We start from the raw sequence: 17160 nt of genomic DNA on the forward strand, positions 1-17160 counted from the left end.
ACCTTTCTCATTTCACCAGGCAGCTAACAAAGAATCTATTCATTTTCTATCATCTTCCTACTACCCAATAGCTGACCTGCAATCAGGCACAGCTTTCTACTCCCTCTCAGAAATTATCTGGCAGTAAACTTAACTCCAATATATGACAACTGTATTACCTGCCAATATACCCGACAGTCTCCTGGTTTACTTTCTTCTTTTTTTCTGTCACCCACTGACCTAGTCTTAGAAACATCTTCAATTAAATCAAGACAATATTGGGAAAATGGCTCACGCAGCATTAATATTTCACTTTATCATAATAACTTTTGTCTAATAGTCAAGTGCTATATTTAATTCAGCTTCTTCAGGTTAGTAATTATTATGTGAAGGGAATGAAAACAAACAGATGGATACAGGAGTCCAGCTTGTCTCTCCCATGCTACTCCAGAAGGCTTGACACCACTCACTTTGAAAATAATACTATTTAAACAAAAAATTACACACAACTAGGAAATGGATTTAACAAGTAATGGTGAAAAAGCTTGTACACAATACCAAAATATAAAGTTTTACAAAAGGTTGCACACACACAAATAACAACAGCAATAATAATAATAATCATCAATATTTTATCTTGTAGTATTTTGAAAACATCAAATTTTATTTTGGTATGAGTGCTACACTTCTACAATCACTGGATAAGCAAGAATAGTTTTCTTAAAAAGGACCTTTAAATGCAGTTTTTATTTTATCAGTCTACTTTGCTTTGCACAGGTTGAGGGATTAGATTTCGCTTAGCCTGTCTAAGAACACTGCTGTAGGCATACATTCTCTGATAAAAATTATGTCTTCCATTGACTAATTGCAGCATCTATATTAGATCGGCCCTCATTGCTCATACCAACTTTCTGCAGATAAGATTTCTCTGGACTATGCAGTAGATGGAGCAAGAGTTTCATTGTGAAGTGCTTTCATAAATTTTCTTTGTTCATGTGCATCTTATGTCCATCACTGGAAGAAAGAACTCTAAAAAGCAGCCAGCTTTGTTCATTTAATATCAAATTAAGAAAAGCAAAATTGAAAAGCTATTATACATAGGTATGCCTGGTAAAGACTACTCAGAGACAGTATTATTAATATTTCCTGTATACATCTCATTGTATCGAATGATTACAATTGTTATTCCTTCTGGAGTCTGATCTTAAGGAGAAAATACTATTTTAGTCCTTCACCAAGTAATGACATTTTTCTGATTTTTTTTTAGCCTCTGGTAGACAGTCCTTACTGTAATAATTGCAGGGAGAAGAAAATCTGATTACAGTTGGAAAAAAATTACTAAATAAAAACCCAAATGCTTTAAAGAATTCTATTACCTTCAATCGATAATATTATCTGGAATAGAGATATGAGTAAATACATTACACATGTAATCCATTTGTGGAAAACAACCATATCCTCTGTAAGAGCTCAACATAGCATTTAACAGGCTAAGGTAATTTCCATTGCTAAAATCAGACTCTTAACGCGCAAGATTCTCTGAATTTTTGAGCTATGCTTCTGCTTATTTTAAGTAATGACAGAAACATCTAAGAATTAGAAAAATACTTATATACAACTGAAGCCAAGCATGCACTCTCAAAAGGAATTTCAGATATTTACTGTTTAAGCACAAGTAATTTATACTGCTGCTACACACACATACTGCAGTACGCCCTACACTTTGCTTCCCTAACTGCCATTCTCGGACGTTAAATTACTTGTGCATCTACTGAGTTTATGAAGAAAATCTCTCTCTACAAAGAACATTATAAAATTGTATGTCCTTTCTAAGTAATCATTATAAAACTTTGGTTACCCTCTGCTGTTATCTGAGAGAAGAAAGTACAGTAACTTTACTAGGGGGAGGGAAGGAAATGCACCAGAAAACATAGTCTAACTGATGACTATTTGAAGTTATAGCAACCCTTTTTGCTAATAATTTCAAGAGTAGCCCCCAAAACAGAAACAACTCCCCGCAACCCACCCACAGCAAAGCATTTCTTCACCCCCTTTAACTTTACAATTCAGATTATTCCCATACTAAAATGCTCCTTGGGATTCACACAAAAGCATATTACTTGAAGGATAAACAGGAGCTACAACTATGTAGCTTTAGAAAAGCTTTGTATTGGTTTTGCTTATGTCATTAAATGAGCAAAACTGGAAAAGGTCCCAGAAAGAGTGAGAAGCATAAGGAAGTTGGCAACAAGTACGCAAGCTCAAGCACAAAAGCACGTTAGTAAGCAAAATGTAGGGGAAAACAAGGGGGGGGGCGGGGCAAGAATGTGATAAGGTAGGAAATTACAGGTATGAAATGGCCAGCAACTTAATGAACATGAGTAAATGGAATCTCAGAAAGATGGATATTGGGAAGTATGGAAGGATAAAGCTGCTGTGATGGCACGTTATAGACTATCATCAGGTTTAAAATGAAATTGGTCAAATATTTGAGGGACTAAAGAAAAATTGTCTACCTGATAACCTTTAAGATTACAAATAAATAGCCTTTTCCCCTCTGAAAAAGGGAGCTGCTTGGAGACAAGCAAAGATGTTTTACTTTATTTTTCTTTTACTTTCTTCCTAAGTATTGGGTTAAGATGGAAAAAATAAGAACCAACAGTGGGGAAAGGAGGAAGCCAGGAGGAAAGCTTCCAAAAGAGCTGAAAATAGCACTCAATCGCAGTGATTAAGGCTGTGCCTTACAAGAAGATGCGTGTTTTACTGCATCATGAGTAAGGCGTGGGTCCTCCTACAGAAGCACGGCGGAGCAGAGGCACTACAGGTTTTACCACGAGGTTAGCCTTGGGCAGGAGCCTTTACAGCAAGCTGTGCTAGACCCTATCTATCCAAATCTAATCTGTCTTCTCCAACCACATCTGTCTAATGAAAGATATCACCTCTCTCTAACAACCTTGCCTAATTTTGTCTCTGCTTGAGATTTTAAAAGTTATCATGCACTACTATTACTTTATAATACAAAAACAATTAGACTTTGTCACCAGTAATATAATCATTATCTGCTCTTGCAAAAGACTGCCATGGGCTATCCAGGAACTCTGTATGTTCAGGTATGTGAACATCGACGTACTACACAAGTGCTTTCATCAGAGGTGAAATGAAGTTCTATCTTATTATTCAAGCTATCCATATCACAAGTGTGTATGTTTAAAATACAGTTCTGCAACACAACTGGACAAAGCTCTTTACATTGAATCAATTAAAATATATAGTAAGTTTGGGTATCATTCTCTGCTCTGATTAACATGATTAACATTTTCCTATTTTTGTGAAATCTACAGGCCACATGTTTAAAGATAAAACAGGATTATTCTTCTGCTTACTGTCAACACACCACTAGGGTCATGGTGAACAAGGCAGACACTGATCTGAAGTCATGAACATGTTTCATTCTCTCCCCAGTATAACTCAACTATGTTTATCAATCCTTACCTGAGAAACCATTAGGACTACAAACACACATTTCAGGGTATTATATTTATTGGGCATTCAAAATGACTGAACAATTTAAAGAACAATTTATCACTCAATTTTTTTTTGCAAGTGCCTCTTTAGATTTGGTATACAGCTTGGAAATTAAAACAATGAAACTGGCTAAAGCTTACTGTTATCAAGAGTCCTCTTTCTGATATATTGCCAGTCTTTTGGAGAATGCAAGTGTGAAGAAAATCCTTTTTTTTTTTTTCTCCCAAAACGTTGTATTGCTGTATTACAAATGTAGGTTTCTAGAATACAGCTCAGCAGAAGTCTTTACAAAAGTCATCTTGATCGTAAGCCACGATAATGTTAACCAAACAAGTGGAGTGCAGACCACTTCTCATTGTGACAGCCACAGCCTACACCTAAGGTGTCTCACAAGCATAGGAACGGCAAGATAAAAGAAGGAAAATTACTTTTTTTCTGGCTCCATATACAATAAACAACAGAATACAAGAACTTGAAAACACACAGACAATGCATTCATTCTAGCAGAAGACAGCCTGCTTTCCATGATGATTTAAGTGATGTAAAGTGACAGTCGATCAGCTGTCCTGGTAAGATAGAGAATTTTAGAATTACATATGATCTTCCACTCTACAGAGATGCACAGAAAACCTGTGCTTTTGGGTTTTACATAAATACACTCTATTGATCAATCATTACAGCCTAAGCCATGGCACTGCTCCATGAGCACATCCAGTTCATTGCTTTAAAGGTTAATTGTAGCCCAACTGAATTTAACTGTGCAGATGCCTTACTACAACTGTGAACCTATGTCTTTCAACATAAGTTGGTGTTTCCTTTGAAAGCATACATAAAGAAAACCCTGACAAAATGCTCGTCTAAAAAAAAAACCAAAAAAAAAAAAAACCAAAAAAACGCAACCCCAAAACCTGAAACAACTAAACTTTTTTTTTTTTCCAACTGCCATCTCAGTTCAGAAGGAAGCAGGATTATGATAAACACAGAGAGTACTTTCCAATGCTTCTGGCTTGAACTATTTTACCATGATAGCTATAGCATGTTTGGTCACTACTTAGAAAAAAGATGAAACAAGCACAGGGAAGCCTGCCTTAAGAACAAGGACCATCTTATCCTCTTGGAATTTTTAACCTTAGATTCGTCAGGATGCTTACCAAAACTGTTTAAGCTGCATCATCACATAACAGCTACGAAGTCTTAAACTGACCTTGCAAACTCAGCAATCATTTGATTTTACTATTTTACTAAGTTATTCACAGAAAAAACAAAAAAAAGGAGAAATTTTCTTTCTTAGATGAAATACGGCTGGCCCAATTTAAAGCTCAGTTTAGCACTGAGCAGAGAGAACACAAAAAAATATTAATTTTGAATGTGAAAAAAGTAGAAAAATGTTAACAATTAAACAGGCTTGGTAGTTGATGTGGAGAAAGAGCTTATTATTAAAACTCAGATTCAGTTGCATTATATTCATTACACTGAACAATGTGAATGTTTTGATGGAACTTTCCTGCTTTCATAGTTTTTTTCAGAAACAGTCAAGTATGGAGAACATTTCTTCTTAATTTACCACTACCTAGAGGGGAGTAAACATTTGAAAATGAAGACCCAGAAAAAATTGTGAAGTCATAAAAAAAAAAATTTTTTTCAGTGATTCTGAAATTCCATAAAGATTAAAAAAAACCAAACCAACCACAAAAAGCAAGCATTGTGTATCCAACAGCAAAAAAAAAAAATAGATCATGTCATGACCACAACACAAATAAGCTAAATTCGAAACATGTCACTGTCTGCAGCAACTTACAAGTAGTACATTTAACCTGGAGGGCAGCACAGAGCATAAATGTATATTAAAAAGAAAAAAAAAAAAAAAAAAGGTTGAAGCTACTAAAAGATAGTATCTCAACAGAAGCAATAAAATGCTTTCGCTCCGATATCACAACATTTGAAAAGTTTGCTCAAATTCTCAAGTTGTTAGCAGGCTAGTTTGTAAGAAATCTGTCTTAGGGCTTTAGTTGCACTATAGATTTCTAGCTCCACATTAACAGTAAACTTGTCTCTCCTTTTTACAGGATAGTTTCTCAATGAATCTGCTCTACTGGAAAACAGTGTTTAAAGTTCACTCTCAAACATCAGTAAGTTATTAAGGCTAGGTCTAAATTAAGTTCTCAGAATAAGAAAAAAATACTGTGCAAGTGCAAATACAAATCACTGATCGAGAACATAATTTTACAGAAATCACTGTATCTGCACTTAAAAGAAAAACAAAATTACTACTTTTTCTGTGTTTAAACTATTGATATCAATTAGAGGTTTAGCAGAGGGAGCTCCTGCTAACAACAGCAATTGTGATGGTAGAAACTTACCACATTTATAGTAGAAATATTAATTTCCAACTATAATTGAGTGCCATGGGGAAAAAAAAACCCCTGCTTTTACTGATGATTAAAACATTTTAAGTGCAGAGTTAGAAAATTTTAAAAAGCTATATTAATATACACAGTAAGTCTGCATGATCACAAAAATATGATGGTAGAGACCCCACCAATAACAAGGCTCCATGGAACATAATCTCCTTGTCCTAGTTCAGCGTTTAACTTCACTGACCATGTAAGTACAGTTTTCAGAACGCCAACCAAAAACAATCCGACTTTATGTTTACCTATGAACCTCAAAAAACCCATGAAGTATGAAATGAAACAAGTAGTACAATCAAACTGCATTAACTCTGTCTGAACTTTAACACTATATACTCTTTTACAATGCCTAGAAAAAACACTGAAGCATGAAGCTACATTTTCACTTGTTTGTTCCAAAATATTTATCTTTACAGAAGGAAAATGAAACTAAACATCTGTATCACCTCTCCCATGACTCTCTACGATTCACACAGAAGGTTAACTTCAAAATGGACAACATACTTCATAACAAAATGAACCTTCCTCTCTCCATGCATAATGCTCTAGCTCAACATGTTTTTCCCTACAACATCGGAGCTTGCTCAAGACCTGAACCAAAACAAAACAAAAAGTCTGCATAGAGAAAACACAAACCTTCAAAACAAGATTAGAACATACCCTCTTCTTATAATTCAAACAAACGTATGACCAAATGGTGTATTTATGATCAAGGAAAACAATCTCACAAGGAAAGAAAACAGGCATTCTCCACTTTGCTAAAGCCCATCTCCTGTGGATAAGAAAGATACAGCTGTACTCTTGAACCCATAAGGTTTGGAAACTAGGCCATTCTTCTGCTTAAGGCACTGAACGAAAGAATTCTTGTCAGATACTTTCTCCCACGCCCCCTCTGTCCAAATCAAAACCATGTGTTCTTATTGTGCAAAAGCAAATCCAGAAGGAAAAAAAAACAGAAAGAAATTAAACATGGTATAATTATTATTACCCCAACCTGACTGCTCCATTCCATCCTCTCATCTCTTGCCCTGTTCAATTTTTTTCCTCTTTAAAATGCAGCTGTCTAGTAGCCTCCCCTATCAGAAAGTCATCCTTAACCACACTCACTTTAGCTGGCATCCGAGACATCACCCTTCCCACCCTAGCCTGCTAATGGGTCTGTGTGTGTCAAAATTATAACTACTTGTACGATACTGAAGGAAATCACATGATCATAGGTCACTGTATTACCCTTCCTTAAAACTCCCTCTGCCATGACATCTCTTCATCATTCTCGTATGGCACTGGCTAGGTAAGATAAACCACAACTCCCACATTCCTCCTCAACTCTGGCCAGTGTTATCATCCAGCACTCCTGCCTTGTTTGTTCCTTCTTCCGCTGTAAACATGCAAGATCTCTGCAGCAGAATTAACCAACTTTTATGTGCCTGAAAAGTACAAAGCAAAGTAATACCTTAAAACTTAGCTAGATGGGTGACACCACAACACAAGTAAATAGTAATACCTTCACAAATAACAGTAATGACTTCAAAAGATTAAATTACACTTACTATAGAAAAAAATATATGTACTCTTATGCCAGACTAAGTGGTCCTTATGTCAGAAAAAGCAAACTACAGCATTCTCATTTTTATTAATTTTATTAAAGCAAGTTGTATAGAGCCAACTGTTGAATCTCTATGAGTCTTTTCTTATACAGAGCTCCCCAAAAACATTTAAGATAATGTATTACCATCTTTTTTTTCTTTTGCCTTAATTCAGGAAAACCATTCCCCAATTTAATGGCATGATACAACACAATACGAAGGGAAAAACATAAAAGCCCCTCTTTCCTCAATTAATACCAACTCAATGAAAACAAAAGAGCTACTCTAGCTCAAAGCTTTTGATTCCTGTCCCTTTCCTCCTGCAGCCTCAGCAGAGATGGGAAGCTCAGTTCACCCAAACTAACCCCAACTGCAAGTGTTTGAATGCACTGAAACATTACCTACCACAGCCCACGTAAAATGTATCAAGAGGAAGCTGTAAACAGTTACATGTACAAAATCAAAACACAGGAAAATTATTATTTTGAATACTACTCTTACCCCTCACTTGAAAGAAATAAATCCGGTAATAGGCATGAAAATAATCTTTACTGTACTGCCTCCACCCATGAATTTCCCCAAGTTTCCCAATAAACTGTTCATTAGGAATAAGCGTTTGACAATCATATTCTGTTTCCTTAAACATAGCTTTCATGAAAGAGAAATATCATTTCCATGAAAAATATTTATGGACATATGCTAGAAACGTTAAACACAGCACTGGGAGACGTAAAGAATAGCAAAAAGGAAAAAAAAAGGTGTGAATTTCTATAACACAGACCTATCAGTTACACACATACTGACTGATTCACAACCAGTTTCCCTCCACCTGTTGTTTGTCCATTGTCAGCAGTCCCTGTACCTTTCACTCCAGCTTTCTGATAAGACCTTATCAAGTAATCTGCTACATGATCTTATCCCTTCTAGACTATTTTCAAAGTGTGCTGTGGGATAAAAGGCACAAAGAATTATGGAAATATGCATATTTTTCACCCATCCCACCAGGAACACCCATAATTCCTCAAGGAATGTATATTCCTATGATAGGTGCTATATCAAATTATTATGATTTTTCTTTTTTTTTTTCCCCCAAGTGACAGAACACATGCTTGCATACTCACTGAGAAAAGCATACGTTGAAATTTTATTTATTTTATATTTTAAAGAGCACTGAAAGCAGCTGCCAAGAGACAGGGGGTGGTGGTGGTAGGGTAGTTCCCCATGATTTCATGCAACGGCCTCACGCCACGTGCAAAGCACAGCTGGACGCGTACGTAGGTTTGTACTCAGAACCATCAATCAGCTTGCTCCGGGATACAGAGCTACAGTCTGTCCCTTGAGAGTCACACAATGGAGCAACATTGCTGAGATAGCCACGCGTATGAGACAGAAGAAAAGAGCGCTCTCCTGAAGATCATCATTAGCTGCAGAACTTGGGAGAGCTGCACTAATACACTTACTCGGGAATTGGAAATATGGACTACAAAGATAGATTTACTTACCAGGCCAAACCCAGTCATACTTAGGCTGTTCTAACTCCTCACTCTTTCCAATAACTTCTCCGTTTAGTTGCAATTTCTTACCTCCTCAGTTACTCAGAGCTTACTAGCTGAACTGTGTGCATCAAGACCTATCAGCATAAACACTTCCCCAGTCCATTAGTGTTTATTAGCCGGAGAAAGCACATTAAAAGTAAATTAAGAGTCTCACCTCACCCTGACAGAATCCATTTTAAATCAGGGAATGCTGCTGTTTGGGAGGTCAGCAATGGACCACCTCCTCCTCCATCTCATGTTTGCTGCTTTAGCAAAAGGTCTTACGTAAGGGAGACCACATGTAGCAAAGAGGGCTTCCCGAGGCTCCCTGACAGGCAGAAGCGACAACCTCCTTGAGATCTCTGCTCCAAAACCCAGCAGATGCCATACTAATCACACCACTAGAATTACTTTGTGCAGATTTAGGAACTTACTACTGCAGGGCTCTTTACTGTTTATCTGACTGGAGGATCATATTCATTAGTATTAGGCTGCAGACTTATACCAAGATTTTCAGAAGCAAATATGCAATTTTGAGTATTTTGATATCCTGTACAAACCTGGGTTTTTTTAGATACCCAATACACTCTCTGAAATAATAATAATTAAAAAAAAAATCCTTACTCATCTCTAGGTGTCAAAATAGAGCATTCAAAAGTAGCATAATATTTTCTAAATGAACTACTAACACTTCAACCGAAATTTTCATTCTATAGAAGTTGATGATGTTTGAGAATATTTCCATTTGCCTTGTGTAAATGTACTTTGCAAGTCTTATGTACTAGATTACTGGATATATGCATAAATATTTCTTATCCCTTCCTGTCATCTATCTCTCATCTACATTCCTATATATATTTGAAATGGAGACTCATAAGTAACATATATCACTCAAACCTGGACTTTGTCATTTAATTAAACCTAAACTTTCATTTTAACCTCAAGGACTTGCTTTTGTTCTGATACTAATACAGGACTCATCAGTCCATAAAGAGTAAGGACAGACCAAACGCATCTACTTGCTTTGAGCTTTAACGAGTAACCAGGCTGATATTGCTTTGTCAATTAAACTTCCAGTGAGCGACTGATACTAAAAGCTCATTATAATAAGACATCAAGCTAGGGTTTCACTTCTTTAACTATATTATCTCATTTCTGTTACCTTTGTCTTCCAAACCCTCTTCTCATATTCACTTTTCATTTCATATAATTCAATAATCTATTCAGCAGACAGTGCTGCTTTGGCTTGTACAGTAACAAACATTATGAACTCCTACTGTTGGCCAGAACCTCTATAGGTTGGTGCAATACAAACAAGCATCTTCTTCAACCCATTTCAACCCACCAGGCCATCTTCCTTCGTTTCTTACTGATCACTTTCCACCCAAGTAGAAGTTGGGTGTGATTGCATGCGTTAAATTTTGAACGACTCCTTTTTCCCTCCTGTGCCTTCTGCCACCTTCCCAAAGGCATTTAACAATATCTAGCACACGTTCCAAACGTACCTCTTTCAATATTGGTCCCCTCACCTAAGATGAAAATTTCACACCTTCCATACTACCATCTATTTAAAGGATCACCACCGATGGACAGGACCAGACACGGTCCAGGACTTTAAGAGTTCTCAGGTACGCTGTCTATCGTAACCGAGACTGGTTATTTTCTGTGGGGAGACCACCACAACGGAGAACATCACTATGCTTCTACTCCACCAAGTCCGGGCGGAGCAGAGGAAGAGCGCAAAGATGTTTAAACAGAGCACAAAGGAAGATACAAACAATCAACTCGGGAGGTACCAAGGACACAACGACAGCCTTTCTCAGACGCAACACAAAGCAAACCAGAGGAAGGAATACAGCCACAGCAACACCGGGGACCATCTTCGAGGTGCAAACCAGACAAAGAGCAAGTACGGCTGAATCCCAGACGGCGAGACGGGGCCGAGCACCAGACAGCTGGAAGGCTCACGAGTGGGTGCCCCGGCCCCCAGGCGCAGGGGTGCCCGGCGTGGGGCACGCGTGAAGGCAGGGCAGCCCGGCCTGCAGCCCGCGGGGGCTAGAGGCCTGTGCCCGGCGGGGGACCGAAGCCAACTGCCTGTGTGCGCCTACAGCCACCGGCTCCAGCCGAGTACATATAAGGGCGGCGCGGCCCGGCCAACAAGGCGCGGAAGCGGTTGCCCGGCCGCCGTGCGGAGCGGCAGCCGCCCGCCGACCCCGCGGGAGGCCCGGGGCCGCGGGCGGGCTGGGGCGACGTGGAGCCCAGCGCGCCGGACCCGCCCCGGCAGCGCCGCATGGAGGAGCCTGAGGTGCGGACAGGCGGCGGTGCCGGCCGGGCGCTGGGGAGCGCCCGGCCCGGCGGGCGAGACGACGGCCGCGGCCCGCCCACCCCGCGGGCACCTGGCCTGGGCGGCAGGACAGGCCGGGCCGGGCCGCCGCCAGGTGCCGGGGAGAGGCGGCGGGCGGGGGAAGGGGCGCGGCGGAGGGAGGCCCGGCGCGGCACTCACGTTCTCCGTGTCCCGCTCGTTGACGGTGGGCAGCGGCGTCCGAGTGGACATCTTGTGGGCCGCGGCGGCGGCGGCGGCGCCGCGCCCGGCGCGCTGAGGGGAAGGCCGCCCGCTCTCCTAGGCCGCGGCGGAGGCCGCCGGCTGCCCCCGCCGGCAGCCGGGCGCACACGGCGGGACGCGGGCCTCCTGCCGCGCTGCCGGCCCCGCTAGGCGCCCGGCGCCATGGCCTCGCCCGGCCGACCCTCCGCCCGCCGCGCTCCCGCCCGCCTCGCCGCCGCCGGGCTCCGCGCAGCTCGGCCGCCGGCTCCTCCTCCTCCTCCTCCCTCCTGCCCGCTCAGGTGAGCGGCCGGCAGCGCAGGGGGGCCGCGGCGCCTCCTCGCAGCATCCGGCGGCGGCACCGACTCCTCCTCCTGCCGCCGCTGCCCCGCGCTCCCTTCCCCGTCTCTCCTCTCCCCTCCCCTCCCCTCCCGTCCTCCTCCTCCTCCTCCCCGCCCCCGCCCCGCCGCGCTGGGCCCGGCCCCGCCGGCCAGGCTCCGCCGCGCCGCAGGAAGCGCCGGGCGGTGCGGGCGGGCGCGGCAAACGCGGGCGGGCGGGCGGCCTCCGCCGGCGCCACCGTCCCTCCCGCCCCGGCACCCGTCACGGGTGGCGCCGAGCCGGGCCCAGCCGGGGTGGGGGCCGGCCGGGAAGGCGCGCTCGGCCCGGGCTCGGGCCCGGGCCCGACGTGAAGTGGGCCGCGGCAGGTGTGCTGCTCCGTGAGGGAGGGCGTCCCGGTGCCCCTGGGTCAGGGCCGGCCGCATCTTTCAGCCTGCCGGGATGGGGGGGCCCTCGGGAGACGGCCAGCGGGGCTCGGGGAGTCAGTCGCCTGGGGAGCCCGCAGCCCCCTGCGTGAGGGACGCAGGACGGGGCCCACGGGTGTGCTGGGGCCCGCTGCGGCTTGGCGAGTGGGTTGCCACAGGGACTCGCCCGTGACCAGGAGTCGGCCTTAGAAAGGGTGGTGGGGCAGGCCAGCCCACCTCCCGCACGGCTACGGGTCCACGAGTCACAGACTTGCTGGAGGCTCGTGAAACCCCGTGTCAGCATCTGCGCATCGAGCTGTTTATTTGTGCGCCTGAGCCAGCCAGCCTCCTCTACCTGCTCGAAGCTGAGATCAGATCGACGAGACTCTGTGCGACGCATCTATCCGCTCGTGTCCGACCAGCACGCGGTCCTCGAACGCTTAATCGATGACCTCATGTACTTAAAATTAGAACCATACACACATTTTTGTCTTCGAGAAGTTACTAGTGTTTACATGACAGCGGCTTTTGCTATAAAACCAGCCAAACCCTTCACCAAATTCTAAATCTGTAAAAATAAAAAATAACCTCCCCTGCACCAAAACCAAAACCAATGTGCCTGAATTTCCATTGCAGTATTTTGACAGATTTTTGTAGCTGAGGCTGTAAACATCTTCATAAATGCTGCAAACACAATCCTTGTTCTGAAAGACCTTCCTTCTGAAAAATGGAAGGCATCTGATGGGTCGTATGTCTATCTCCAGGAAGCCCTTAGGTGCCTGCGAAAGTGCATGGATTGTTAGTTATTACCTATATAGAGAGGTAATATATATATATGCGCCTACGTTCATAGGTAAACACACTAAATAGAGTATATTTAGTTCTGGCTGCGTTAGCTCTGGTGTTATTCAAGAGGTGCCCCCAGCTCCTCAGCACTGGTCAGCCTGCAACGGAGTTTTCCAGATGTTTGGGAAAACAGCTTTTCCTCCGTAGCTGATGCAGGCACAGGCAGAGAACATCCCCACGTTGTACAAGGAGTGTGACTGGACTCGCTCTTTGCACATTCAGCATCACGTTGCTCTGAGCAAGCATGATTTGTCTGTCTGGAATGATAGAGGTTCCCAGCTAGTCCTCAGCCCAAAGCCTCCCAAATCCTTGCAAGGGCCTCTGTGAGCTCCTAGCCCTCTCTTCACATAGCTGGCACTACCGACTGCAAGGGAAATTTCAGGGTCCTTCATTTTTCTGGGAACAAAATAATCCAAGATTGGGTTTACTCAGGGTAAACAGCCATGGTCTAGCCAGCATGCTAAAACAAGTTTGTTGACAAACTGGATATTAACCCAGTTTGGTTGCTTAGCTCATCAAAATGCATTCACTTTTATCCCAAATTAGAGCAAGGCTGTGTCTAGGGCTCATCGTGGGGCCTGACTCTGCAACCCTTACTTGGTCAAAACTCCCACTGATGCAAGCCCGTCGTGGTATGGATTTGTGTACGCGCTTGTGGTCAGAGAAGAAAGGAGTGTAAACTCAAACGTCTTCTGAATGTGTTTAGTGGCACCACTGACTAAGGGAAAGCTTAGAAAGACTTCCTGCCCTAGAATTTGAATATGTTTTGGTCAGTAATTCATAGGAAAATGTTGGTTCATCAGAAATTAAAAGTGTAATAATGTAGTAATTCTTGTTATCTGAAGATCTGCTTTGCAGTTGTTTTGGCCATGGTTGTTACTGTTATCATTTTCTTTCACATTAATAAGGTCACTCATTCATTTAATAGCTCAGTTTAATTTTGTTTCATTATTACTACAGGCCTCTTGTCTCTCCCGAGTGAGAAAATGCAGGGACAACGACTGAGGACCTCCGTGGAGGAGAAGGTGACCACAGAGATGGCAATGGGCTGAGGGCAAAAATGGCCTGGAAGAAGGATGCTGCAAACTATCTGAGACCTGCACTAAAATATGCAGAAAGTTATTGCTGCTTCAAGCAGCATGAAGTCCGCCTTGGTGCCCAGCATGAGTCACAGAGCACAAGCAGGGCTCAGACGGTGGCAGCAGCACAGCCTCTGCGGCCGCGGAGGGGTGCAAACAGGAGGCAGCGAGGGGAAGGCTGTCATTTTGGGAAACGAGGAGCCAGCAGAAGCATTTTGCTTGGGATCCATGTTTTGAGGGGCTGGAGGAAGCCTTGGCTCCTCACATCAGAAGCGAAAAGGACAGGCTCATGTCAATAGAAAGCTCTGGGTAGCGGTTGTGATCTTTTACCCCGAGCTCTGAGAAACCTGCACAGGCCCCTGCTCAAGCCTGGGCGAGCACCCGGTTGTTTTGTTCCTGGCTGGTTGTTCAGGCAAAGAGAGAGGATGCAGAGCGCGAGACTTAAGCCCTTACGCCATTGTTATTCTGAAATGCGCTCATTCTCTGCTTTTTTGCCAGAAGTGACATGTTTATTTATGACTAGACAACTTTGTTTAGTGAGGAAACTAAGGTGTCAGTCAGCTTTGTAGGCACTTGTCCCTCCCAAGGGGAGCTCCAGCAGTGAGTCAACTGCAGCTTCCCGGCACGCAGGCAGAACGGACTCATTGCTTTGTGCCTTGTAGAAGCCAAGCCCGTGTGCTGCCTCCTCCTCCACAAAGCCAGCTGGCTGGTGCTTAGGGCCGCTTTTCTTTTTGTTTGCAGGGATGTGCTGGATGGGAGCAGCGCAGCCAGGCGAGCACAGAAACCCCGGTCCCTCCAGCCCGGCACAAGGCCAGCAGCCCAGCTCAAGCGCTCCCTCCGGACCCACCTCGGATGGTCTGCGGTTCATTTAGTGACTGGCCTGAACTTCAGCGCTGGAAGGGTGGATGTTCCACCACCTCAACAGTAACTGAATCCCATCCACAACTGTAGCAGCGGTTTCAGATGCTGACTTGAATGAAACGTTTTCCCACAATTTCCAAATTTAATTCTCAATAGTGAAAGGGTGAGAGGTTCAGAAATAACACAGGATCAGGTGACCACTGAGAAGTGAATAAAATAGAGCAAACTCTTGGTCTTTATTGCCCGTCACTGCAGCAGGACTTCTACTATATTGTGGAAAACAAAATGAAAGACCTGGCAAATATGTAAGAGTAATATACCTCCAGCTGCATGTAATAAGACTGCAATAGCATTAAGAACTCCTGAGGTCATTACAAACGACAGATACAGGGCTCCACAGATTATTTACTTTCATGAGGGACACAGGACAAAATTATATGTACCTGAATATATGTAGACTTTGTGAATATATTATTAGCTACAGTCAAGACTCTGATTTTGCCACAAGAATCATTAGGAAATACAGTTTTGGTGAAAAGTTAAATAAGGTATAATTTCACCCAAATACTTTAAGCCTCCAAATAAATGAGCATTTTATTTTTCATTTTAATGGGAACACATACCTCTTGTGAATACTCTTATCATGTATATGCAAACAAAGGTTTAAATATATTTAACAGGCCAGAATTTGTCTCAAGGTCAGTTGTACTGAAATTTGTCCCTAAATGTAGTTAAGTTTGTGTCTTCACATTTTCTGGGTAAGATTTTTATAGTTTCGATGCCATTATGAAGAACTGCCATAAGAATGTCCATGTGAGAACTTCACATGAAAACAGTAAATAAAAGCAGCATTTGTCACCGATCAGCCTGGATCTCTGGGAGGAGTATAGTAAAATCATAGTACAACTTTGTAGTTACAGAGCTTTCTTGCACATCCCCAGGCCTCTAAAATGGTATCAGCAAATCTATTTCACAGAAGGAAGACTACTTCTAAAACATGTGGGTTGCCAATGGTCCGAAGAAGCTAGTAAGGACATTTGCTCTGTCCCTGGGCATGTCTCTGACGGCCTGAAAAAACAGAAAGGTATTATAAATTGGTCCTACAGTGCTAAAGATCTCTGTACTGGCTCTTAATAATCATTGCTAAAAATAACTAGTTTCGATTGTTTCCTTCAGCTTTGATACCTCATCTTTCTTTTGACGCCCCCAGTCTCTACAGCCACAGCCAACTTCTTCCCACATCTGAAGAGTTTCAAAAAGGAAACTAGCAAGCCGCTGTAGCACTGAGGTAGAACCACAATGAAACCTGGGGCAATGACAACTGCAGGAATTTCAGCCCTTGTTTTCATTTGCTGCAGTCTTTTTTTGACTGTTGTGGCTTACAATAGTGGTTTCAAACTTGCTTTTTAAAAGTCTCATTTTCTCGCTTTCCTTTTTGTAGCTTGAGTTCAGATTAAGTATATTGGCAGAGGAGGTAAGGCTTGAATCATTTTCATGCACCAGCACTGGCAATATCTTTTTTGATATTCTTTTTTTTTTTAAATATTAACATTCTTAGAAAAGACTGTGTATCAGAGAGTAATAATAATGAAAACATAGTGTAGCATGTTGGAAATACCTGTAACGTAATGCAACATCTTGGTATCCCTTTTATCTGAAAATACTTATTTGTTATGAAAGCATGTTAAAGAGTAAAATAACTACTTAAAGCAGGTATTTACATGATTCCTATCACAGCTGTAGCTGGGCTATCACACAAGACATAACGCACCACTGCATTAGACCTGTGAAGCTGGGAAGCTTCCCTAGCTGTTGCTCGGCTGCAGGTCTGAGGAGCAGAGGGACTAAATGGTCTGTCCAGGAACAGAGAGGAAGCCAGGGACAAAGGAGACAGCAGACTCTCTATAAGTAGTCCTTTGGGACCCTCTGGGTACAGATTTAAAACCAGCTTTCGATAACCCCGGGAGATGGGGCAGGATGGCAGAAAGCCTGCAACAAGATGCCTGGTGATCTGCCATTGATCTTCAGAGGGCCATCAGAGACCAGAAGTGGGGGAAGA

The 17160-nt window shown here is 43.0% G+C and overlaps 1 protein-coding gene and 1 long non-coding RNA gene across 13 annotated transcripts in view; one reads left to right on the plus strand and one right to left on the minus strand.

Annotated features, from left to right (window-relative positions):
* The window catches only part of MARK1 (microtubule affinity regulating kinase 1), a 60915-nt gene extending 48926 nt beyond the window's left edge, over positions 1 to 11989 (minus strand). For 9 of the 12 annotated variants that reach the window (XM_030034608.2, XM_030034605.2, XM_030034603.2 and 6 more), the window contains exon 1: positions 10833 to 10931. In XM_030034608.2, coding sequence (XP_029890468.1) covers positions 10833 to 10916 — 84 coding nt within the window. In that variant the 5' untranslated portion in view covers positions 10917 to 10931. Of the gene's footprint in view, positions 1 to 10832; positions 10932 to 11539 lie in introns of those variants that run through there. The other 3 variants (XM_030034607.2, XM_030034606.2, XM_030034600.2) reach the window with 2 other exon arrangements.
* LOC115349849 lies at positions 10898 to 15961 on the plus strand. Its single transcript, XR_003926249.2, has 2 exons — positions 10898 to 11006; positions 14982 to 15961. It is a non-coding gene; the product is annotated as an uncharacterized LOC115349849 (long non-coding RNA).
* Positions 15962 to 17160: the final 1199 nt, after the last annotated feature.

The sequence above is a fragment of the Aquila chrysaetos genome, chromosome 13 (assembly GCF_900496995.4).
Source record: "Aquila chrysaetos chrysaetos chromosome 13, bAquChr1.4, whole genome shotgun sequence".
NCBI lineage: Eukaryota > Metazoa > Chordata > Aves > Accipitriformes > Accipitridae > Aquila > Aquila chrysaetos.